At 34.9% G+C, this 27,299-nt stretch overlaps 1 protein-coding gene across 4 annotated transcripts in view; it reads right to left on the bottom strand.

The window, feature by feature from the left end:
* Positions 1–16,373, bottom strand: part of LOC127944615 (neuron navigator 1) — a 111,505-nt gene extending 95,132 nt beyond the window's left edge. For 2 of the 4 annotated variants that reach the window (XM_052540673.1, XM_052540676.1), the window contains exons 1-3: positions 15,887–16,373; positions 5,681–6,523; positions 4,188–4,276 (exon numbers count right to left, since the gene is read on the bottom strand). In XM_052540673.1, coding sequence (XP_052396633.1) covers positions 4,188–4,276; positions 5,681–6,504 — 913 coding nt within the window. In that variant the 5' untranslated portion in view covers positions 6,505–6,523; positions 15,887–16,373. The remainder of the gene's footprint in view (positions 1–4,187; positions 4,277–5,680; positions 6,524–15,886) is intronic. The other 2 variants (XM_052540674.1, XM_052540675.1) reach the window with 1 other exon arrangement.
* Between the last annotated feature and the right edge of the window lie 10,926 nt (positions 16,374–27,299).

The following is a 27,299-nucleotide window of genomic DNA, read 5'->3' as shown; positions in this document are numbered from 1 at the left end:
GTGCCATATGTTCCAATATGACCGGTCATTTTACGCTGTCATCACCTGATTGATGACATCGCATGTGCACAGGTGAGACATGAACAGCACGCATTGCTTTCCGCATTTAAACTAAACTAATTTAAGCCTTGTCGGTTTCAACATTCAAGAGCCAGAAGACGTGAATGAGAACTTGTGCACCCTGAGAAGATTTGTGTGTGCACTCATCCGAAGTGCCAAACCCACGTCTCGGCATGTAAATATTGAGTTCTCTTTCAAGTCTTGTACATAAATTGACAAATTCAGACAAACATTATGTCAATATGACTGTCTTGGTGAGTTTCCTAGCAGACATAATCAGTTGATTGTCAGTTTACTGCAGGGTTCCTCAAATCTTGCCCTGGAGGTCCAGTGTGCTGCAGAATTTAGCTCCAACCCTGATCAAACTCACCTACCTGTGATTTTTTAATGATCCTGAAGACATTGATTAGCATGCTCAGGTGTGTTTGATTAGGGTTACAGGTAAGCTCTGCAGGAAAGTGGATCTCATGGGCCAGATTCAAGGTTTACTGTGTCTGTGCATCATCTGAAAGTGACAACTGGCAAAAAAATCATGTAGTCTGTATTTTTTACTTTAATCAAACAACAAAAGACAAGGAAACCACTGACTGCTCTTGTTTGAATAGCTATTGAGTTTGAGTAGCTTTTTTTATATAATATTTTTATTTGCCAAGGATGCATTAAATTGATCAAAAGTGACACTAAAAGCCTTAATAATGTTACAAAAGATTTAGATTTACAAAATATATTGAAATAGAAAGCATTTATGTTAAACAGTGATGATATTTCACAATATTATTGTCTTTTTTTAATCAAATTAAAGTAGTATTGTTGAAAATTACTGTCATTAATCAATGTAATAAAGCACCGCAATTAAATCAATGTATTATAGGTGAAACATCTTCAAATATGCAGTACACATGAAATTTGGGTGCATAAACACTATGAACATTAATAAATTTCTTTAGAAATAAAGCCTACATACTATACGGTAATTACACTACAAAGTGTCAAAGATTCTTAAATTGTTCTTTACAGCATATTTGGTTTAGCAAAGGCTCTTGAATCAATAATAACTGATATACTTGTTGAACAATTGCTACCCAGCTAACATAATTTTGTTATAAGAACAGATATTCAGTGTTGGTTCTAGGAACATAAAAATGTCCAGTTTTCTTGACATTAGAGGAACGTTTTTAAAGGCATGATGTTCCTCAAACATTATTTCAACTTAAGTTTGATTTAAAATTCAACATTATTTGTAACATCCCAAGAAGTGTAGTAGAGATAGTAGATGTTAGTAGAGTGTTATTTAAAGGTTAGTAAAGATGTTCCTGAAACATTCTTTCAATCATTTAAACACCTGTTGTGAATAAGTACTCGAAGAAAGAGAAATAAGAACACAAAGTACAACTTTCTTCAGCTACAGCCTTAGATGAACTGAAGATAAAAGACAACAGATCTCTCAAGATCTGATAAAACAACTCCACAAACAGCATTACCAGCTTCACTTACAGTATTGCTAAGCAGATTGACTTTATTTCTGTCACACGTCTACTTAAGTTCTTATTGAGAATTAACAGAAGTTTAGATATTGACGTCTTATTGAAAATGTTTTGTTTGTCATCACCTTCATGGATATCAGTGTTTAGCTGGTCTCTCATTTGCCTGTTATTAAAACAGACATGTTGTTTGTCATTTGCTTTAAGAACACACAACTGTTTTCAGAAAACACATGCAATGAGCCCTTGACCCTTGGGGGAAGTTGTGGCCTAATGGTTAGAGAGTCGGACTTGCAATCGAAAGGTTGTGAGTTTGAGTCTCGGGCCGGCAGGAATTGTAGGTGGGGTGAGTGCATGTAGAGTTCTCTCTCCACCTTCAATACCATGACTTAGGTGCCCTTGAGCAAGGCATCGAACCCCCAAATGCTCCAACTTCCAACTACAACAAACACTGATTTCCATGATGGTGATTTTAAACTAAACGTTTTCAACAAGAGGTCAGAATCTAAACCTCTGTTAATTCCAGAGCAGGACAGTAACAGAGTACATTTACTTGATTACAGTACTTTAGTACAATTTTGAGGGAGCTGTGCTTTACTCGAGTATCATTTTTGGGAAGTACTCATTGCTTTACTCAAGTTCATTTGAGAAGCAAAAATTTTACTCTTTACTCCACTACATTTCTATCCATAACCGTAAGTACCCATTCATTTTTCTAAAAAAAAAAATAAATAATAATAATAATAAAAAAATCTTGGAAACTTCCAATTTGTTGTTTCCCTCTCAAACGTGTATACATATATATATATATATATATATATATATATATATATATATATATATATATATATATATATATATATATATATATATATATTAATATATATATTAAAGAATTTGCATTTAAAGTTCCAATAATAGTTTTTTTGTTGTTTGTTTTCTAACAAGTCTTAAGTTAATAGATGGATTATTCATGTATAGTGGGATGACAGAAGGTGTAAATGGCCAAGCATTATGCCAGAAGAAAGGCTATAATGGCTGAATTCAAACAATGTGAGAGGAAGGGGATAAATACTGTCATTCAAATGAGTTGGATTTTATTTTTCCTTCTTTGTACGCTGACCCAAACACAGCTGAAATGCTGCGTGTATAACACGGTCAGGTTCAAAGGTGTGTCAGAACATTGCTATATTGCCTTCTTTGCTGGTTTAGGTTTAATGATATTACACATTAATGTAAGCTGAGCATTTGTTTTGATGTTCTTGAGTATGCAGTGTGTTTAACACAGTCAGGTTCAAATGTGGGTGCAAAAAATCCATTAAAACTCCAGCAGAGGTTTGTCAGAGCGTTGACATTGTACTATTGCCTTGTGGAAAAGTGAGAAATGTTAAATAAATAAACATGGTAAAAAGATGAAAATGACTTGATTTTACTTTCAATTCCTTCTACATTCTTTCAATACCTTTTCAATTCAAGGTATTAACATTAAAATTTTTCATAATTCCATGTAGGACGTTTCTGTACATAAATGTAAGCACTGTGGCAGTAATAATGCAATATTTAGAAAATCTACTTGTTGTACTAAAATACTCAAGTACTTCAGTACAAGGGGCATCTGTACTTTTACTCTGTCCGCCTCTGATTAATTCTCAGTTAGAACTTCTGTGACAGAAATAATGTAAATTTGATGAGTAAATCTGTAAGTGAGCTAGTAATGCTGTTTGTGGAGTTGTTTTATCTGATACTAAGAGATTTAATGTATTTTATCTTCAGTTCATCCAAGGCTATGTCTAAAGAAAATTGTACTTTGTGTTTTTATTTCTTTTTCTTCCAGTGCTTATTCACAATAGGTGTTTGAATGATTAAAAGAATGTTTCAGGAACATCTTACTAACCTTTACATAACATTCTACTAACATTAAGGAATCTGTATATTTTTATGTTCTTAAAATGTTACAAATCAATATTCCTAGAATGTTGAATTTTAAATCAAAATGAAGTTGAAAGAACATTTGAGGAGCATCATACCTTTTGGAAAACATATTTTTTTGTTCCTAGAACCAATTAATGTTCTTGTAACAAAATTCTGTTAGCTGGGTAGGTTTTTTTCTGGGTGTTTTTAAGATGTTCTGGGTAAAATCAACCCTTACAAGCTACGCACATTGTCTTTGGAGCATAAAAGGTTATTCTATTGCATCAGACTGTAAAACACCTTTTGCCATCACTGTAACTTTAGTGTGAATACTCATTGCATGAGAATTAAATTCCAGCAAACTTAATTTAACTGCACAACTGATTTACCCTTGGTCTGAATAATTAACAAATCAGACTTTATGAAATATTGCATAGAGAGGCACATAAATACACAGATTTAAAATATTTACTGCTATACATTAGATCACAGATTTGACTCTTGCTTTGAGCTGTAAAAAAGTAAATTTTATATTTTTGGAAGTAGTTTATGATGTGCATGCCAGGCTAGTGTTTTTATGCATGAGGGTCATTTTAGTAGCATCTCATATTGGACAAAATGTCGCTATTAGGCACTTTAAGATTGTGATCATAACCTAAAAACATAACTGATTATTTAGATTAATATTTAAACCTATGAAAAATGAGAGTGATAATGACAGCACCAACAACTTACCAGTATTGAGATCATCACAGCAGACTTCTATTGAGTCAGAGGAACAGTCACTGAAGTCATCCAGAGATATGTCCTCCTGAATCTGCAGTCTTTATAAAAAATAAATGAAATAAATAAATAAAAAAAATAAAAAAGAAAGTTCATTAGACACATTAGAAGCTTTTTAAGCATCTACTCTGCCCCAGAATTCCCAGCTGGCATACACAGCAAAGGAGCTACACAGTCTCTGAGAGCGGGACAGAAACATAAACCGCATGACTGATTAGGCGCTGGAAAGATTACGAGGGAAAAAAGAAGGTTAATCTATCAGCGTAAATGACAGACTGTCATATTTGTCAAAACTAGATGAAATGTGGAGAAAAAGGGTGAAAGAAACCAAAAAAGAGAGATTGAGCTAAGCACAGACATATGTGAGGACAGGCAGAGGAAAGACAAATTATAGCAACAGAACTGAATTGCTAAAAAAGTAACAAACCATGTAATACAATAAATGTACAGCAGTTAAAACATGTTAAGGCATTTGGAAAGCACTTGAAACTGTGTAAAATATAGCCTAATAAAAGTATAATTCAGTTTGTTGCACACTAGCTTGATAAAACAGTGCATTTTCAATTCAGTTTCTGCAATATTTTCTACCATTCATCATAACAAAATAAATAAATAAAAAATAGTTTACACAATCTGTTGCTTCAAATATTTGTCTTTTGGATGTTTCATGCTTAAAAGTTATAACCCAGGATAACTGATTAAAAACAGATCCTAATGTAATCCTGGTTTGTCTTGAGTGAATTTGATCTATCCTGACTTAATTAAGCATGAGGCGTCAGGTTTTGAGACACTGTGCTTTTTGTAAACCCTGGTTTAATGATTTTATTTGCATATTTACATGGTTAACAATAGTATGTGCATCAAATTTAACTAATTTTCTATGAATCTTGTATCGATGACCTGAGAGGGCAACCTCTTGACCATGAATCTGACTCCCATTAATGTAAGCATGAATCTTAGCCTGGGTTTAAAAGTGAACTCTCTGAAAAACTGTCCTTTTTTAAAAACAACAAGTGATTAAATACCAGCATAGCTAGTCAAGGTGTAGATGGCTTTGATGGCTTAAATAGCAAGCCAAAAAGGTGCTAGAGAAAAGCATCAACTATGGTGGTCCACAATAAACTAAATCTGCACTAACCAAAATATGAAGACTTGGCGTCCATTTCCCAAAGCATTGACTCAACTAACTAATATCCATCTATGATCATAAGTTCAGTCATTACTAACAACGATTTAGCATTTCCTGAAACCGTTGTTCCAAGAGGCATTCACAAATAACATCGCAAACTTGTGTGGTTGGACCAATTCTCAACCTGTAGTTAAAATAATAGTTTCTTGTTAATTTAGCCAGTTTAATAGCACCGCTGATCTTTTCTGGTCCTGGTCTAAGCTAATCTCTTAATCAAAGTAGTGCTACAATCTTCAGTACATTTTGCATATCTTACCTGTATCTGAAAGGTGCCACAGCAGCCATATTGACCTTAGGTGACTGTTTGGCTTTGAGCATCTCAACACAGGTGTCCTGCTTCGGGAATGCAGTAGTCTCGAGTGGTGGTTTTTGTGGGACCTCCGGGCTGAGGTCATCTGGGGTGCACATCTCCTCATCTGAAAAACTACTAGAGGCACTGTTCTGCAGGGACACTCTCTCTCGACAGACTCTGAGGAGACCCATATCTACATTAGTGGCTGCTGGACCAGGCCTCACGTTTTTGTTACTAAATCTGAATGAAGGGATTCCTGTCTTGCTGTGACTACTTCCAGAAGAAGTGCTCTCCTCAATACATTTGAGTTCCTCTGAGATCAAACTGTTATCGTTTTCCATTCTTCCCATCGGAGAACGAAAGATTCCACTCTGAAAGTTCTTGTTGCCATTGGACCGAAGGTCAAGCAAACTCTTGGACCCATCCAGAGCACCCCTCGAAAGTGGGGACTCTTTCCGTCGAACTTGAGGACTGCTATGGACTGATCCAGAGTCTTGGGTCTGAGTTTGAGGACTTGTGGAAGAACGTTGACTAGGTGGACTGCCTCTTAGTAGCAGAAGCTGGTTTCTGAGTGTGGTGTCCTTCAGCACATCTCTGGAGGAGACAGCTGTAGGGCTGCTGCTACAGGAAGCTTTGTTGCTAATGGGGACATGTGTGGATGGTCTCTGAAGGCCACTACTGGTGCTCTTGGGCTCAGGTTTCGGGGAGGGGAGTCTGGTCCTATGCAGAGGAATGCCGGAGCCCGGCTGGACTCGTGGAAGACTCTTCACATTCACTCCCCCACTCATGGTGGCACCAAATCAGAAGCTGAGAATAAAGGGGAACAAACACCATTAGAACCTAAGAACCAGTGCTTGTTTCTGAATTGCATGCCCACTTATTCTCTTCTGTCCTCTCCATAGCCACGGTTTGTTGATGAAAAATCCTTCAATGCAAATTCAATCTGAGAGGTAACTTCACCAATATAAAGGAAAACATGTAAGACACTGGTTTTGGTTTTGCATAGTACTGGATGTCTGATATGCATTTTCTGGAACCCATATAGGAGTTACAATGGTTTGAAGTACCATTTCAAACAAAAATCTGCAGCTCTCAAGGCATTGCTCTGAGCAGGTGGAAATGGTGGATTTTGGATGAAAGGCCATCCCTATCGGCCTGGTTATGATGACTCTTTTTGTGTAAGCGTCAATGCTTACAAAATTACAGTAACAACTATATAAGATATTTTAGTTGATGAAAAAAGCCTAGGAACCCCTAGCCAAAGAGTCTCAAAGAAAAAGAAGTGAAGTCAGTACAGAAGCTCAAAGAAACTACTCTATTTAAATGGTACTCACGAATACATTCCCACCTGTTGCATTTAAACACAAATTGCATTGGCTGTTTAACCAAATCTGGGAAAATTTCCTCAAGAGCTTCTCTAAGCAAAATCCTGCCAAGTGGGAAGGCTTTGGCATGAGTGGTTACGAGTCTTGTGAAATAATTCAAGTGAAAGGACAGTCGCTATTTGAAATACTTGCTTTAGAATCAAAGCAGGTGATTATATCAATCAAATTTTGTTAGGCCAACAAAACTCTTCCCAAATACTATAAAGCTCCATCTGGTCACCCAAATGTATCTACTAGCAATAGCAATGCAGAGATTCACAGTGGTTTAGTCAAAGACCTTTAAACCCCTGCCAGCTCTGTTTTTCTGGCAGATATATCTGACATTCAGTGCCCAAATGTCCTAAAGGCTTTCATCCCAGCCCAAAGACTGGCCAAAATGGCCAACACTCGCTGTTTACTAACAGTCCCATGGTAACTATGACCTTCAAATGTACAAGCACAACTCAATCCATCGAACCCAGGGCCCTGCAAACAACAGGCAGTAATGCTTTCTGGCAAACCAAAATCAGAGCAAGTGTTGCGATTCAGAGACTGTGGGACACCCCACGAGTGCAAGCAGAGTCATCTGCGGCCTGAATTCAAGTCGCAAAACCTCACAACAAATTTCACATTGAAGACAGGACGCAATACAATAGAAATGATTTAAACGGTTTACATATTTTTAGTTGTTAAATGTTAGACTTGGGAATGTTTAGTTTTCCCTGAGAGATAAACAAGAAAATTACTTCACGTACAGAGAGGCAGTAAAGACACTCCTCGCTTAATCTACTTTTATTCATATCTTTTTAAAAGTTAAGTTATATTTAGCCACAAAACTAACCAAGTACATTTGTCTAATCACCAAGCACAAAAAGCATAAAAGTTAATTTTATTTAATGAAATAACTGTCTATATATCAGTGTCGTAAGAATTTAAAATCAAAACATCAAAACTACATCTATTAAAATGTTTAGCTTTTTTCTATACTGAAATAAAGATGAAGTAAAACATAAATAGATGAAAAACTTGAATAAATTAAAACTGCAATAAAATGAATAAAAGCTTGAGAATGAAAAAAATAATTAATAAAAAAGCACATTCAATTACTATTAATTAATGTAAAAGTTTAATGAATTTGTATAATACATTTTATAATGAAGTATAGTATAAAAGTATATTATAAATAATTCTACAAATTTCACTATATATATTCCTGTCCTTCAATTTAAAATGTCTGTCATATTATTGCTATAGTTGCTGGTTAACAAATAATCAAAAACAAAAAAACTTGAGTCAACTATTTGTTTAAGGTACTGTGCTCTCGGAACAAGAGTAATTTGTATCAATGTCAGATTAGGTGAAGTTATCACAATTTTGGCATGTTGTCACAAAATGTGTTTTTTTTTCTCAGGGCTGTAACAGTGAAAATACCAAATAGCTTCTTTTTTTTATTTTTATAAAAAAGACTTCAAGGAATCCCTCCCTATGGTATACAGAAATTGAGTTTTGTCAAATAAGCATTACAATTTTCACTGGATTGAAAAAGTGTGACAACTACCCACAGCATTTACTCTTTCTACAACTAGACTAACAGGAGCAGAGAACGTCTGATAAAACAAAGCAAAATTCCATCACAGCCTTTTCCAAATTCTGCTTTAATGTAGTTCGGGTTACTTTCACCCACAGTCCTGTCACAACAGGATAAGATCAAGCCAAATAAAATATAACAGTGAGAAATATTACACAAAAATTACAAAAAATTACTTTAGAAGCCACATATACTAAAATCAGTTTCAGCAGGCTGAAAAAAATACAGAAAGTTAACATTGTGTCTAACAGGTCAGCATTATGATCAAAATTAACTGAGTTTGACAAGACAAGTCAGTCTTATAGATGCGCATATTTTATTTTATTTATTTTTTAATTCAAAAGCAAAGTGGTTTTCTTAAAAATCACCAAAACATTTGAACAGAGAACAGATACAATATCACAAATTAATTTTTTTACCTGAGCAACCTGACTTTGGCATACAGCAAACTAACCCGATGTTTCTAATGTTTCATGAGCTTGTGCTGGAGTAAAGAGAGGCGGATAGAGAGAAGAAGAGATAGTGTGTCTACCATGTGAGTTCTACAGTCACATGATGCTCAAAACTCAGACTAAGAAGTTTGTTTTTGCCAATTAAAGCATTAACAGATTGTCCTTTGAAAGCAGTTACTGGTTTCAATAGTGTTATATAACCAAAGGCTGAGTGTCCAGAAAACCATTACAAATGTTCACCGTAGTATTTGTACTTATAGCAAAAATAGTTGCTACAGTTATTATGACTTCTGCAAAATGATTATACATTTATGTTGGATGTTATACTCTAAGAATCTTTAAATAATAATAATAATAATAATAAAAATGATGGTGAACACCAAGTGTCTCAACAATTCTAGCATGTATAATTTAAGGCTGTTAAACAATTTAAATGTAATATAATAAATTACATAATGTGCATATTAAACTAAATTAATTAAATTAAATTAATCACTTTGGGCTGAGAAATTACCAGTCATGCACAGTTACTTGAAACTATTAAATAAAATATATTTTTATAATAACATTTTTATGTGATTTTCAATTGCATTTTGCAGCCAATTTTATTATTATTATTTTTAAAAACTGACATATTTTCAAAATGATGTGGCAAACCTGAAGGAACATAATGTATAGATTCTGCACATACATTTAAAAGCAAACTACTATTTTTAAATTTCTTAAATAAATATTAAAAGGACACGTTGCTGTAATGAATCTAAGGTTATGGAAATGAGTTTCATGATTTCGGTAATGATAACAGGCATATGTATGTGGTATAGTCAGACAAATAATATCTAATGTAGAAAATTAATTAGATAATATTAGCATAAATTAATTTTCAGTGCTTCAAAACTACAGTAGATAACATAGATACGGTAAAAACACCAGGGGCCATTTTCAAGTGTTTTTATGTAAAAATCAGCTCTTAAATCTGTGAAAAGTTAGTGGTAGTCAAGAGGACCCCGAAATCACAAAGACTAAATCGTAAACAATCATAAAATAACTGTTTGCACAGCAATCCAGTTTGGATTTTTTTTTACCTTTGTACTAAATCTTACTGTCATATCAGCCAAAATAATTATAGTCTGTTAATGAAAAGGCTTATTATACATATAACAATTATTTATAAGATGCAGACATGTTGAGGCTGACAATTAGCTGAACTATGCTTGTTTAATAAGTGACACTTGGTATCCTATATTTTAAAAAGTTTATTTGAATATGGCAACATGATACCTCATTCTACAATATTTCTATTATAAGATGACTGACAGAGACAGTATACCTTGGCCTTTACATGAAACGGTAATGCACTACACCCTTCAAAGAACTCACTTCAAGGGATCTGCCCTTCAAAGGGAATAGATCATAGGGATACTCACTTCCATTTAGAATGCACCATCAGATGTACTACATCCACCATGTTGTCATTGTCATGTGATCTGCCAGTGCCAATTGTATCACATCACTTCCATTCATAAATCCTCTCCCCCACGGACTCATGGGATAGTAAAGTATCCATCAGAATCGCACTTCAGAATATCACAGAAAGTAGTAGGTCTTCCGGTTACTTTCCGCCTACTGTTACTATGAATTTGGACAAGCTACCCTTATGGCATACTGTTTCTCCTACTATATTAGAGGAGTAATTACTCATGTGATATTGCTAAACTGTATAATATTATGTAAATATAAGACATATCCTGAATTTCTGATGACATCTTCTTTTTTATGTTTATTTCACACTATAACTAGAAAAGAGGAAGAGATGATTGGTTCGCGTACCACTAAAGCATTCAGTCACGACACATTAAAGAGCCACAAAACAGTATATTTTGCTTGAATTTCTTTGAAAAAGAAATGGTTAGGGTTAGGGCTAACTAACCCTAGCCCAAACCTAACCCTAACCTAAAGCTGATACTTTGTTTCATACCAAAATAACCTGCTCTGTCTTGTCTGTTGCCACTGAATAACAAATAACAACTTGCTACAACCAAGGTTTGCAGAGGAGCATCTCTGAATGCACACAGGGTCAGAATTTAGCGGAAACAACATAAAAGCATGGATCCATCCAGCCTTGTATTATTGGTTCAGGTGGTGTAGTGGCCCCTTAGTACCAACTGAGCATTGTTTAAACGCCACGGACCTACCTGACTATTGTCCATCTAAAAGGGGGTCCAACCCTGTACTAGCAAGGTGTACCAAATAAAGTGGCCAGTATGTGTATTTTGGTCTTTTGGTATACTGGTTTTTATATACTACTTTATATAGTAGAAAAGTAAGCATATTCGGAGTGTGATACCAACACAAAAGTTAGGATTCACCCACTCATTTTGCTATTTCCATGAATTACCGGTTCCATGTATCAGTTTCTCTAAAAGCAGCAGCTGAACTGTTAATACCTATTATCACAGAGAAGAGTTTAATTGCCACTAAGAAGCATCATTTATTTGGGCCTTCATATACGCCAAACTCTACATTAGTCAAACCCTCATCAGTACCGCGCTGGAAAGGAAAGTAAGATATTGCAACTGAGGACCTTTTATGTGCACGACATCTTTGGCTCATGATCTTGAAATAAATATCTGTCTCTCAAGTCTGTTCTCGGTTATCGAATCCACTGACAATGATTGTCTGTTTTCATGTTCTATGATATTTCAATTCAGAGAGAGGAAGAATGAGGCACACAGGTCGTGAATGACTGCAGACGGACACTGAGCCCATCAATATCCATCCTTTTCTTTGTTTTGTTTTTTATTAATAATCCTAGAAATGTCAGTGGAGGTCTGGGGCTCTACAGATGCCCTAATTATAATCATTAGGAGTCCAGCGGCAGCAGATGGGACCCCGCTTTGGTGTGTAATGCAATGGAAATTTCAATTCTGAAAAAAGTCAATCAGACACATGCATAAACACAAGGTATGAGACAGTACGTACGTAATTTTTTGTTCTATCTATTGTATGGTTGCAGCTAGTATGTTGTATTTTTATTTGCTTTGTGATGGTAGCTTATATATAAATATAAGTATAAGAAAAAATAACTTATTTATTTTATATATAATGGAAGCTAATATATGTGTTTATATATATATATATATATATATATATATATATATATATATATATATATATATATATATATATATATATATATATATATATACATATACATGTGTGTGTGTGTTAGATAATGTGTATGCTTTATTTTTTATTAATATATGATAGTAGCTAATGTTATATATATATATTTTTTATATATGTGTGTAATGATAGCTAATATGGATGTATGCATTTTTTTATTTTTTTGTATTATGTAATGTTTTTTTTCTAGTTGTAATTTGTGCATGATTGCAGCTAATATATGTTTTTGTTTTATTTTATATATGATTGTACATAATATGCATTTATTTATGTATGATGGTATCTAACATACTGTGTTTTACTTTTATGTATGATGATAGCTAATGTGTATGTTTTATTCGTGTTTTATTTTAGGATGCCAGCTAATATGTTTGATTTGCTTTATGGATCATGCTAACTATGTCTTATTTTAGTTTTATTTCATCATTCTAGAAAATATGTATGTGTGTAGGCACGCATCAACCTACACATACTCAACACCAGGTGCTGCTTAGACTAGTCTTACAACTTGTCTCACAAGTGATCTAATGTTTATCTTCGAGACAGAACTTTTTCATGTCTGTTGTAGAAAAATGTACACTGATCTAATATGATTCTGAAAAGTAACTGCTAGTTTGTCAGGCTAGTTGTTGACACAGTCTTAGTAACTACGTTTATGTAACCAGCCCCATGAACAGAGACCTGTTTTATTAACAAGCAAAGATGCTCATAAAGGTGAAACACACAGGAGGTTTCACATGGAGTTTATCTCGGGCTGTGCTGACCTCACACCTGACGTCTACCTCCTTATCACGAGTCAACACATGGACTGATTGGACTGTTGACATGGAGGCTGTCAGGCAAACAACACTCAAGGCTGACCTGTCTGCTAAACCCAACAGAAGACCCTTATTTACTCTGAGAGACCTCATGAGAAAGTGCATCTGCAATCTGCTCTGCACTGATTACAAAACGAGCTTTAGCTCAGTCTGAATCTGTGTAAAGTCTGCCACCTATTGCTTGGCATAAGAAGTTGCACAAACAGAATGGTTTCATTTTCCGATGAATATCCAAACATGACACTCTCATTTTATTTCCATATGTTCCATAAAAGACAATACGAGTGTGACCACCAAACAGTGAGTTTTCAGCACTTTTCTGAAAGCACTGAGAGTCCACAAACCCTATTATCAAACGAAATTTGCATTTCAAGTGGGTCCTCGTTCCCTCTGGATGGCATACAAACAAAACAGAATTAATAGCACGGCCTTGTTGTGAATGAAAGTGCTAGTTAGGCAGCTATTTGTGGTAAATAGATAGGAAAATTCACCATGTTGCAGTGATTGTTGCAACAGTAAAACTGTAATCAGATTTATCTTAATTTAATTTAAATCATGTATGGTAACTAATATTTGTTTTACTTTATGCTATGTATTAAGGTTGCATGATGTTAGCTAAAGTGTGTTTTGTAAATATGTTTTTGTTATGTATTGTAGCTTTATTTTTGTTGTATTTTATGTATGATTTTAGCTATTAAGAATGGTTTGTTTCATTAAATGCATGATGATAAGGTTATGTGTATGTTTTATTTTATGTATGATGGGAGCTTAAACAGTATGTTTTATTTTTATTTTATTAAATTCATGATGGTAGCTAATACGTGTATTATTTTAAACATTTGTCTTTAATTTTTCCATTAGATTTGTCTTAATTTACCCAAATTACCCAAATAAAAAATTCTAAAACAACTTAGCTGTGATTGTTGCTTCTTAGTCAGCTGCCACAAGACTTTTAACTTTAATTGCGGCTAACACATGTTCTGAATGTACCTTCTACTTCACTAAAAGCCATGTTGCTTGACCAGTTAGATGAAGTGTGAGAAACACGGCCGACAATGAGCCGGTTAATCACAAACCAGTGTGTTTTCACTTGTTGAGTGCCAGTGTGACTCCTGAAGACAAACACAATGGACACCCGGTCCCTCTACTGCTGACTATTGTGGGTAGGTGTGTGTGTGTAATGAGAAAAGGTTAAAAAGGGTTGAGTCTTTCCCTCAGCTCTTCTGTATTTGATTCTGTCACTCATCAACTAACCTCACTCTGTATCTGATGTTGCCACAATGTCATATACTTAATGCAAACAGCATGTGTTACAAAGCACATTCATTTAAAAAGGATGGAGACAAATATTTATACTTAAAAAAAATTGTGGCTTATAATAAACAGATGTTATGGACATCAGTCTGCAACTGAAAAATGATTGTATGCAATATGTTGCTTTTCCCTCTGTGAAGAATTTGTCCATTTAATCTAATCATCACAACAGTACTTGAGAAAATATAATATAATATAATATAATATAATATAATATAATATAATATAATATAATATAATATAATATAATATAATATAATATAATATAATAAAACCTTGATTTGATTTGATTTCTACCCCCTTTTTCTCCTTTTATTGTAAACCATTTCTATAGTATAACAATAAAATATCAAAGTATCACAAAAAAAATCATAAAACATTTTCATGGTTAAATCAATATTGTTAATTTTGTTAATCAAAAAAAAAATCATTTATAAAAGATATTTTTTTTTATTATGTTTTTTATTTTTATTTTTTTAACAACATTGCCTGATTAATCAGTTTTTGCCATGTTTTCCCACCTTAGTTATTGGAATAAACACTCTTGGTCTGTTATTAAATTAAATTAAATTATAATTATATTATATTATATTATATTATATTATATTATATTATATTATGTTATGTTATGTTATATTATATTATATTATATTATATTATATTATATTATATTATATTATATTATATTATATTATATTATATTATATTATATTATATTATATTATATTATATTATAGCAGTTGTTATATTATAAAGGCTGTGTGTCCAGTCAAAGTCTACAAAGTTTTTGGCACAAACCCATCCGTCACTAGGAAGAAATTAGCCAAATTAGAAAATTGCCAACATGACATGCCCTCAACCTCAAATAATCTGAACAAAACTACTCAAAAGAAGATACGACCTAGTTCTGGACTACATTAATACAGGTTTAGATGCAGATAAACATGGTTTGTGACATCCATATTTTGTATTATTGGTTGCTGTGACCATGAAAACAGTGAAATCCAAAAAACATTTATAAACCAAACTCTAAAGACAAGTCTGTTGAGTTATTCAAAAGAAGGCATCATGCAGGATCTCAGCCTCACTGAGCCTCAAATAAGTGTGAACTTAGCCACAACCGTCACTCATCACACCGCAAAGCACAAAAGTGGATAATCATTTAGATTCTGATTTAATTTCTTTTTTATAACTTCAGTATTTTAGCTTATAGGATATAATGACACGGTTAAGTAGAGTAAAGCTGCTGCCAAACACATCCACCGGTTTCACAGCATCAGGAATCACTGTATTAAAATAAAATCACACAATCACCTGAAGTGAATTTTTCAAACATCCACTCTGTCCTGAGAAACTATCATCATCTTCCCATAACACAGTGACAATCAATCAGTCTCACACATCCAATAACTACAATTCAAATAGCATGTCAGTGTACCATCTCTTACCTTACGGCTTCACCGTACAGTACGTTTCTTTCTACTGCCGTTGAGAAGCGCGGGCTACGGATCCGTGTGCGATCCTAAGAAACAATAGGATGTGTTTTTTCCTGGATTACTTGCATCCTTCGGCATGCTTTCACAATGAAACACAAAGTCCACTTGGAGGAAACAGGAAATTGTTTCGCAGGGCAGGGAAGCCCTCGGCCAATCAGCCGTTTTCAATTCTGTCAACGCGAGGAAGTCTTACTCATTCACAAAAGTTATTGAAAGCTGACCTAACTCTGAAGTCATATTTCTGATATGACCCACAAGGACAATCTCCAAACAATGTTCAAAAACCCAGTATCCTCCAGTTAAATGAAGCAGTTCAACTAACCGGATCCATTCTGAAAGCATGGCTCTCTGAGAGTAAACACACACGTACTCTCTGCAGTCCTCAAACTCACTGTCCCGTCGCACATGATGGCTCACTAACAAGTGTCACACTGACTCATCGATCCTGCGTAGCCCTGACTCAGAACGACTCACTCATTACTCCTCCAAACACAGCCAACAGATGAAAATCTACATCCACATCTGGCACAAAGCACTTCCTGTCTGGAATCCAAGCATCTCTGCTGCTTCTCTGCTACAGAGATGCCTGAGGGTTGTATCTTGCCATCCCTCTCTCTCTCTCTCTCTCTCGATCACGTCACACCCCTCCTGCCGCAGTCCGCCTGCAGTCCAGATCCCCCCCTCCCTTATCGCTCCCTCTTTGGCTTTTTCTCTCTCTATCTGCCAGTAAATGGAGCCGTTGGCTGGGCTTCTGCTCGGTGTGAAATATTAGCTCTCTCCTACAGCAGTAGCTACCTGGGCCATTAGGAGGATGAAGATATCAGGCATGAAAAACAGTTTTGGGATGTGGGTGAACGACTCTGATAAAGACTCGTGATGCTGCAAATACGACTGTGTGTGTGTGTGAGGGTTATTATAGCAGTGGCAGAATGATAAGGCTGTAAATAAATAGTAAATAGAGTTTTTAAAGGCTTGTGGTTTCATTTAACGAATTAATTTTTGTTAAATCGTCACCTACATTCTACGTATAACCAGATGTTTGCAGATGGCCATGAACAGTTTAGTGTAATAGTTAACAAAGTACATAGAACACATTAAGCTCCAGTTCTCATAATCAAAGTCTTTCTACAAGCCACAGGATTCAATATTCAACACCTTTATTTTGAGAGCACACTGAACAACATATTTTCAACCTCATTAGCTTTGACACTTGTCTAACAAATAGGGAAGAATCAGCCCCTGGGGTGCGTAGCGTACAGCTAACACCCTCTTCATTTTGACATACTTAAAATACCACTTCAATCACTGTAATTTTGCATCAGAATCAAGTATAAAGGTGCTAAAATAAGACCGGTCTTTTTAAAAGCTGGGGAATAACAGTAATTTAGGCCTGTTTGAGAGGGACTGGGTGTAAAAACCCATGCAACGCTAACTAGCTGTTAGCGACAGAGGGGATGTTTTAATGAGGACCGCAGGAGACACAGCTGTTCTTGTAAATGGGCATCTTCTCCGTTTCAAACACCAATTAAAGCAGTGGGCGATGAATTTACAGAGAATTGGGATGTCATCTCTAGCTGAGACTTGGATACTTTATCAACATGCTAACTTGCAGGCTAAAGGTTAGGAAAATACAAAATCACAACAATGCTTGCTGTGGTAATGAGCTTTCTGCTTAGATTATAGAGTTTAGCAGAGTGCACGGTAAAACAAGAAGAAGAAAGAAGAAGAAAATGTGCTGGTAAGAAGACTATTTCTACAAGATCTGCTAATTACAGGAATGGTTCATCTGCTATCAATCTCAGCCGTGTTCACATAACCTTCATAAATGGTGCATCAACATTTTTGCACCACTTTTGATGTCAGTGATGAGTGTTTACTCAACCAATAATATCTGATCACATAGTTTTGTTTTATTGTGAATATCAAAGTTTAAATTTCATTCTGTATAGCTCACGATGGAAATGGGACACTTTTATGACATTTTTATAGTATTTTGTCCATCTCAGGTTCATTGGACAAACGAAAAACATCTTTGAAATATGATATTAAGTTGTTTCTTGCATGCTTTACAACATGTTCAAAGTGATACATCTAGAGAGAGACACTAAAAGTGCATTTGGTTTTGTCTGAAACAAATAAACGTGAATCTGGCAATGTTTTCTGTATTTTATGTGTAGTGGCAGTTTGGAAATGAAATGTCTTGTGAGTGGGGCTAAAAGGTAAAGGCTCTATTACACTTGAAAATAACCCTCAAATGACACTAAACCCTCTTTTAAACCTAAACAGATGTGTTAGCATGACCCATTTCAGTTGTGACTCAATCATAAGTGAAGTGCTGTAACAGGTGCACTAGAGCATGTTTACTACAACAGAAAAGCTGCACATATGGAGCCGGTTATGCAATGCAAACATTCAAGTGTATTTGTTTACAAATCATACACTATGATAATGTGTTTTTGAGATCATGACATACTGGAACCATGTGGAAATAAGTACTTGGCCAATCTATCCCTGTAATCAATTTGTGTCAAAGGGTTTTAAAGTTGTGTTTTACTGCCACTAGTGTTCATGTCAGCTGGAAACTGCAATGAACTAGGCCCAAATTAATTGGTGTGTTTTTGGAGTCAAGCAAAAATATAGGTAGAAGCACGCTGATCCAGCACGAAAATAACTTATAGTGCTTAACATACAGTAAGCATGAAAAACATAGGGGTCCCAAAAAACATAAAGGTTATTAAAACCTATTTTGGATTAACTATTTGTTTAAAGAAACCCCAAAACAATCCACAAAATGCTGTGATTAACTACTCATTAAGAGAACTCAAGTATATAGGCAGCCATGTCATAAAAAGCATTAATTTGCAATATGAGTTGGTGCCATATGGCAACATGATGCTATCTGTGGTTATCAACCATGTATAGTATATTTTAAACAAGTCCATGTTTACCCGAAAATTGATTAATAACCCCTTAAGAATTTATTAATAATTCTCAGAAACAAGAAAATGGATAAAAAAACACAGTGTAGTGAAAACTGGCCTTGATTAATTTTTGATTCAGATATTTTGATGAACTCAAATATATTTAGCTGTGCACTAAAAACTACGGGAAAATAATGCACAATAGTATTTGATGACTTCTTCATTGTTGGAGAGAGTGACTCACGTGTTAATGCTGAGTCAGAAAGACATGAGTAATATTATTATGCATCAAAACATTTCACTCAATAAATAAGTGAAATACTGACAGGTCCCTTTGTTTTGAACAGATGGGGAAGGTCACTGACTGAATCCTTGGGGATTTAATAATAACTGTTGCCCTCACTCTTGGACGCAAGATCATTTTACAGACAATATCACCCGAGACCAATAAATCCCAGAAAGTGCTGAGGTGACTCAGCAGCTGAGCAACTGATCCTGAAAAAATGGATCAAATTGACCGAACGGCTGTTTGTGGAAGACCACATCAGAATATAAAATACATCAACAGACACTGTGATGCTTTTAGACACACAACAAGGGAGCTGCACAACATGCTGTACATCTAAATGAACAAACATATACAGATACACACTTGTGTTCTGCATGGGGCACAGAAAGCCAGTAAACATCAACAATCTTGCTGACAGCTGTCTGACTGTAATTTACTGTGCCATTCCTGGGAGTCAGAGAGAAAGAATAAAGCTAAGAGGTGGGGATACATTAGATGTATAGAGAAATGTAACATGATTACATTTAAATGTAGCATTTAAATAGAGCAGAAATTATGAAATGACACTATTTACTATAGTAGACCTTTTTTTCTGGCCTCTATATTGGCCCTTACAGGACACTGTAATCCACAGTGTGACTGAGAAGATGATAAAAATAGATTTTAAACTGATATCAGACAAAGAAAATCAAGAAATATCATATCACAATTAATAAAATACAAGGTAACACTTTCTATGAAGTCCATATTTATAATACATTATAAGGGTATTCTTAATGCATTATTAAAAACCTTATAATATGTTATATCAACTCTTGAATAATAATTATAACAACAATTATGATACATATGTGTTTACAGTTATAAGTTTAAGAGTATGATTATTTATAACACACAATGAACGGCATACTAAATTACTTAATTTACAGTATAATAGACTGTATCATATCTTTACATTGTTTAAGATCTTCACAGTATCTTACTACAGCTTGAGAGTGGTTAGGTGTTGAGTGTTATCTGAGTGTTTCCCGTGGAGCTAATGTTAACTGATGTGAGATTAATACTCCAACTGAAAAAAATTCACTGTTTTATATGGTTAGATTTTATTTTGATGATATCCTTAATCAATCAACTATGAGCAACTTTGCAACTGCACGCATTAGAGAATTAGTGAGCTCAAGAACGGTCGAATAAGAATAAGCCGATGTACTTGCAAAGACACCTATGTCAGTTTATCTGTTGGTTGACCATCATATCAAAGTGTTAGCATATATTTACAGTAGCAGACTTTTAATACTCCAGTGACCACTAGTTAACATGTAGTTGCAGAGTTATTTCAAAATAATCAAACTGATATTACAATAAAAATAGTTCAAAGCAAATGTGTCATATTACACATTCATCTGATATCTGATCTAATGACTGTTTGAGAGAATATATTATTATTATTATTATTATTATTATTACTACTACTACTACTTATAAATGGTCTTTGACTGCTTTAAGTAAAGTAGCATCAGAAAAATGGCAAGATATGAGACTTATAATACATTATAACTTTGAGAAATATAATCCGTTGTAAAAGTGGATGCTACGTGTTCATTGTGTTATAAATCATCATACTCTTAAAAACTATAACCACAAATAAGTAAATATTATAATATATGTTCTTATGAATATTCATGAGATGATGAAAATTGTGGGATGTCGTGGCCTAATGGTTAGAGGGTTGGACTCCCAATCGAAGGGTTGTGAGTTCTAGTCTCGGGCCGGCAGGAATTGTGGGTGGGGGGAGTGCATGTACAGTTCTCTCTCCACCTTCAATACCACGACTTAGGTGCCCTTGAGCAAGGCATCGAACCCCCAACTGCTCCCCGGGCGCTGCAGCATAAATGGCTGCCCACTGCTCCGGGTGTGTGCTCACAGTGTGTGTGTGTGTGTGTTCACTGCTCTGTGTGTGTGCATTTCGGATGGGTTAAATGCAGAGCACAAATTCTGAGTATGGGTCACCATACTTGGCTGAATGTCACTTCACTTTTTTTTCAAAATAATAAAACATTTTACATTTCACCTTGTGGGACAAGCATCCTCTCACATTGCAATCAAATGAAACTCATCCATGATACTAACAATAGTCTGTAATACAGCACGGTTGGGTCCATTTCTTCGTGAGACTTAGGGTATTTTCATCTTTAAAGTATTTTCATGCATACTGTGAGAAACTGCATTTCTAGCTAAGCTGACATAATGCTATCTAAAAACATAACTGCAAGTCTAAAATTGCTTTTATAAAGCATGACAAAATAATTTTGAGTAACTTAAATTTTAGACAAGATATCTCCAGTTATGTATGTTTGCTAGGCAGACGAAAACTGTTCAACTGTTCCAAACGAATCAGTTGAGTGAATGATTCAAAAGACACTCTCATAAAGACAACTGTCTCTTGATTAGTTGAATGAAGCAGTCTGTTGGGTTAATGATTCAAATGAATCAGTTGAGTGAATGATTCAAATGACAAATGAAGACCGTCGCTTGTCACCACCTACTGGCGTAGCAATGTAATATTGCAGAAAGAATCACTGAATCCATCAGAAATGAGCACATGCATGCAAATAGTGAAACAGTCCAGCTGTTGAACTGTTATATCCACTCTTGACCAATCCATTTGGAGAATCAGAAGCATTGTATAATCAGGTGTTAAATCAACCAAAAATGAAAATTCTGTCATCATTTACTCACCCTCATGTCATTAAAACATGAAAGAATTTTATATGCAGAACACAAAAGAAGATAATTTGACAGTTTATTTACCATTGACTTACATAGTATGGTAAAAAAAGAAAAGAAAACGCACCACAGAAAAAAAAAAATAGAAGTTTTAATAAATTTTTGGTCATTTCAGGATGAACTATCGAATAAAATTTTCATGTCCAGTAAATCATGGTAATAGGCTTTATAAGTATCATAATATACAAGGGAAATTTACAAACCATCCTTGTTGATCTATGCACATATACAACCATTACAATCATCAAGACATAAAAAGAAAGCATGCTACGAAGGAGATGCAATAACTGACTGATTTCAAAACAAGCTAAATCAGTAAAAAAAAATCTAGAATAAAATGATTGTTCGAGCATGCTATCAAACCCTACATTTTTCCAACTCTCTATGCAGATTTGCGAATAAAATAATAATAATAATAATGATAATAAATAAATAATCAGTGAGGAGCTACTCACCGCATGAAGGCTGTCCATTAACTGCTTAGCTGTGTATGTTTCTACTCTCCTCTGAAGTGTGTGAGTGTGTGTGGAAGCAGAATCTCTTCAAATGAAGGACGTGCATACACTAAGTCATGTGCACACACTGAATTATCTGTTGTGTAGCACCAGAAGGCTCTTAGGCACAAAGACGAGGCCTATTGAGTGGCTTCTCCACAGATTACACACATTCCCACATGACAGTGTGCAGTGCAATGGGAGCGACACAGTGTGTGTGTGTGTGTGTGTACTGGGGGTGAAGTCAGCTGAAGCCAAAATACTTGTGGCCTCCGGCACGCTTTATGCCAGCACTATTAGGGAAAGCCCGGAAGACGCCACCACAATGGTGAGCCTGTGCCAGTGTCACCCCGGCCTTTGTAAGCGTTTTACAGCCCGCTAATGATGCAGCGAACATGGCCATCTGTGTGCAGGGGGCTTTTTCTGAGTAGATAACACGAGAGAGACAGACAGATTAAGGAGGCAGTACAAAGCAAAGTTGGTATGAGATGATTATACGGTTCTTTGTTGAGAGCTTTTAATTGTTTTGGCAGTCTTATGCAAATTAGATGCAAAAAGGCGAGGATTGTCTGAAGGAAATGAATTGGGATTTATGTCATAAGGGGATTTCACACAAACAGTGACTCATATTTGAAAGTGTAATTCAAATAAATTGAATGTTTTCGACAAATATATATATATTTTTTTTAACACAACCCTCCTTGCAACGCAAATCTTGGACCATATGCCACATGATAATCTACATACAATAATCATCGACAGGAATGAAAAATGTAAAATACGTCATCATTTACTCACTCTCAAGTTGTTCCAAACCTGTAAGAATTTCTTTCTTCTGATGAACATGAACAAAAAAAAAATATATATAAAAATTTTTTTTTTTTTTTTTTTTTTTTTTTGAAAAATGTTGGTAACCAAACAGTTGCTGGTAGCCACTGACTTCCATAGTTTTTATTTTATTTTATTTTATCTTAATTTATTTTACTTTATTTTATTTTGTTCTATTATGTAAATCAATTGAGACCAGAAACTGTGTGGTCTTCAAAATATCTTCTTTTGTTCTCAACAGAAGAAGAAAAAACTTCTGTAGGTCTAAACACCATAAGGGCGAAGAAATGATGACAGAATCTTCATTTTTGGGTGAAATATCCCTTTAAGAATAATTTGAATGCACAGGATTAATAGACTTGAGCTGCCAGTTTCAGGGGAAAGCAGGTCACAGCTGTGGTAATACACATCATGTCTTTGGTGTAAACTTGCAGACTAATAAATCTCTGCAACACACATACTGTCACTATTTAAAGCCATATACATTGGATATCATACTAAAGACCTATATATCAAATGTATATGGTTAAGCTAGTATTTAATCTAGTTAGTTTATTTATTTATTTTATTTTTTTAGGGTTGTTAGATTCAGTTATTTGTTCAGAATGACAGAAACATTGCAAAAAACTATGACTTTGTTGTGCAAACCTGCTGTGGTAGTACAAAACCTCAAGGCAAGGGGGCGATAGAGTTTAGATAGTAGTATATTTACATTTAGTCATTTAGCAGATGCTTTTATCCAAATGGACTAACAAATGAGGACAATGGAAGCAATCAAAAACATCAAAAGAGCAATGATATATAAGTGCTATAACAAGTCAAAAAAAAAAAACAGTGTTAGAGGTATTATTTATAATTTTATAATAAATGAAAAGAAAATGGATAGAAAACAAAAAGATTAGAATGGTAGTTATACTGTTTTCTTTCTTTTCTTTCTTTTTTTTTTAAGAATGTAATTAGAATAGTGAGTGTTAAAGTTAGAGGGTCAAATAAAGATGGAAGAGATGTGTTTTAAGCCGATTCTTGAAGATGGCTAAGGACCCAGTTGCTCGGATTGAGTTGGGGAGTTCATTCCACCAGGAGGGAACAGTTCATTTAAAAGTCTGTAAAAGTGGCTTTGTGCTTCTTTGGGATGGCACAATCAAGTGACGTTCACTTGCAGAACGCAAGCTTCTAGAGGGCACATAAGTCTGAAGTAACAAATTTAGGTAAAGAGGTGCAGAGCCAGGTAGTTTTGTATGCAAACATCAATGCCTTGAATTTTATGTGATAAGCTATTGGTAGCCACTGCAAATTGATGAACAGAGGTGTGACGTGTATTCTTTTCGGCTCATTAAAAATTAATATTGGTGCTGCGTTCTGAATTAATTGTAAAGGTTTGATAGAACTGGCTGGAAGACCTGCAAAGAGGGCATTGCAATAGTCAGCCTGGACAGAACAAGAGCTTGAACAAGGAGTTGTTTCTGGCTGTTTTTGAAGGAGTTATGGTTGAAGTGCCTAACTTGATGGTGAAATTGTGATGAAACGATGGGTTTGCTGGAAGCAGCAAGCAGTTCTGTCTTGGCAAGTTTGAGTTGAAGGTGATGGTCCTTCATACAGTAAGAAATGTCTGTAAGACAAGCTGAGATGCGAGCAGCTACCGTCGGATCATCAGGATGGAATGAGGTAGAGTTGAGTGTCATCAGAATAGCTGTGGTATGAAAAGCAATTTTTCTGAATGACAGAACCTAATAATGCCATGTAGACAGAGAAGAGAAGTGGTCCAAGAACTGAGCCCTGAGGCACCCCAGTAGCTAGATTTTGCGACTTGGACACTTCACCTCTCCAAGATACTTTGAAGGAGCTATCTGATAGGTAAGACTCAAACCACTGAAGTGTGGTTCCTGAGATGCCCTTTGCCAGCAGGGTTGATAGGAGGATCTGGTGATTAACCGTGTCTAAAGCAGCGGACAGATCAAGCAGGATAAGTACTGAAGATTTGGATTCCGCTCTTGCCAGTCTTAGGGCTTCAACAACTGAGAGCAAGGCAGTCTCAGTTAAATGTCCACTTCTGAAGCCAGATAGGTTGCTGTCAGGGAGGTTGTTCTGTGTGAGAAAGACAGAAACTTGGTTGAACAGCTTGTTCAAGTGTTTTTGCAATGAAAGGAAGAAGAGAAACTGTTCTGTAGTTCTCTAAAAGAGATGAGTTGAGGGTGGGTTTCTTAAGTAGTTGAGTTATATGAGCCTGTCTGAATGATGAGGGAAAAACACCAGTGTGGAGGGATGTGTTGATGATGTGAGTGAGTGCAGGTACAACTGCAAGAGAAATAGTAGTAGTAGCCACCTACGTGCTGACAGTTTAGTTTTCACTAGATTGCATTCAGTGTTCTCCTCCATGTGAATATAAATGCTTGTAATTTAGCATTTGTAAAGATGAAGTTGTATTTAGTACAATTAGTATATTTAAAATATATTATGCTACATTTAAATGTACTATCGAAAAACATCTACAGTTGACATTTTAGTAACATACAGAGGCATAACGCTAAACAGCTTCTGTGTCCCTTTCTCAAAATCATTCATTTGATGCCACACGATTGTGCACAGTGAGTCATATATAAACAAATCTGAGCAGAATCAAGACTTTGTCGTTCCATCTACACAGTAGTTTACTTGTAAAGGATAATTAATGTTATATATGTCTAATGTGACTTTTATTCAATCTCCAGCTCATAGTCATCAGATTTTGCAAATGAATGAACTCTCTACAGCTGTATAACCCATTTATATATCTCTTGTTCAAATACACCATGAGGAGAGAGCAAATGACCGGCATTCATCTCTGGGCCAGATGTGGAAGTTGGCTGTCATTTCTGAACTACAGTATATGACATGAAAACCTGTGGGCCAAACTTTCACCATTTATGTTTTACCCAACTGTGATTTATGGAAATGTTTTTGTGGATAACATTTGCAAAAACGTATGTCTCTTGCTAAAATCGAGCAAATAATCAATATGTTTACCAATAAGTTCTTGATTTACTGGTACTAACACTGATTTGAACTCCACAATTAACAAAAACACCAATAAAATCTTGTTTGCAGGATGTTTTTTTTTAAATATATGACTGTTCTGAAGTTCCTTTTTGTTGTGGCTAAGAAAATTTCAATCAAATTAACTTTCAGTTATGATCTGAAAATGTACTCGGCTTTCACTAGAGCTAATAGCTCCTTCAAAAGCAGCACTCACTACAGTACAGTAGGTCATTCTAACACTGTAATTACCCAGCTACAGGAAGAGGTGCTTTGCAGTGCCTGATGTGATATTTAATTATCCTGAAGAGGAAGAGTAGAACATTGCCCACATATTCATGGCATTTCCAGACCCACCCAAGCAATATAAAATACTGTATGAAGGTCAGAGCCGCTTCATTGGTTTTTAGCAGCTGGACTCCATCTGTTGATGTAAATGAACCATAAAATAACGGACTCTATATTGTCAGCAAGGTCTCTGAGCAAAAATCAAGTTCACTATTGAGTACAACCTATATATATATATATATATATATATATATATATATATATATATATATATATACATATATATATATATATATATACATATATATATATATATATATATATATATATATATATATATATATATATATATATAATAGCCATTGTGTTTGTGTGATTTGAATTTGAATTATTTCTTTTAGGATTTGAATTTATTTCTTTGAAAAATATTACTGTCCCCAAACTTCTGAAATATAGTAAATATTCTATTTTATTTCATATTTTAGTTTGTTTAGCTTATTTAATTATGAAATAGCTTTGTTACTGCTGTTTCCACTTAATTATTAAAGGAATAGTTCACCTTCAGGTGCTGGTTCCCATTGACTTCCATAGTATGAAAAAAAAATATTAAAACAACAATGTCAATTCTTGAGGTATGAAAGAGGAAACTCTGTAAAACTTGACTTATCACACAGTGTATACTTGTTTGAACCTTCTTGATATCTTTTTTGATGTTTCTTGAGTGTCACTGTGAGGCAGGCCGTGTT

The sequence above is a fragment of the Carassius gibelio genome, chromosome A23, assembly GCF_023724105.1.
Source record: "Carassius gibelio isolate Cgi1373 ecotype wild population from Czech Republic chromosome A23, carGib1.2-hapl.c, whole genome shotgun sequence".
NCBI lineage: Eukaryota > Metazoa > Chordata > Actinopteri > Cypriniformes > Cyprinidae > Carassius > Carassius gibelio.
Note: the sequence above shows the minus strand (reverse complement) of the source record. Positions and strands in the feature narration are given on the sequence as shown.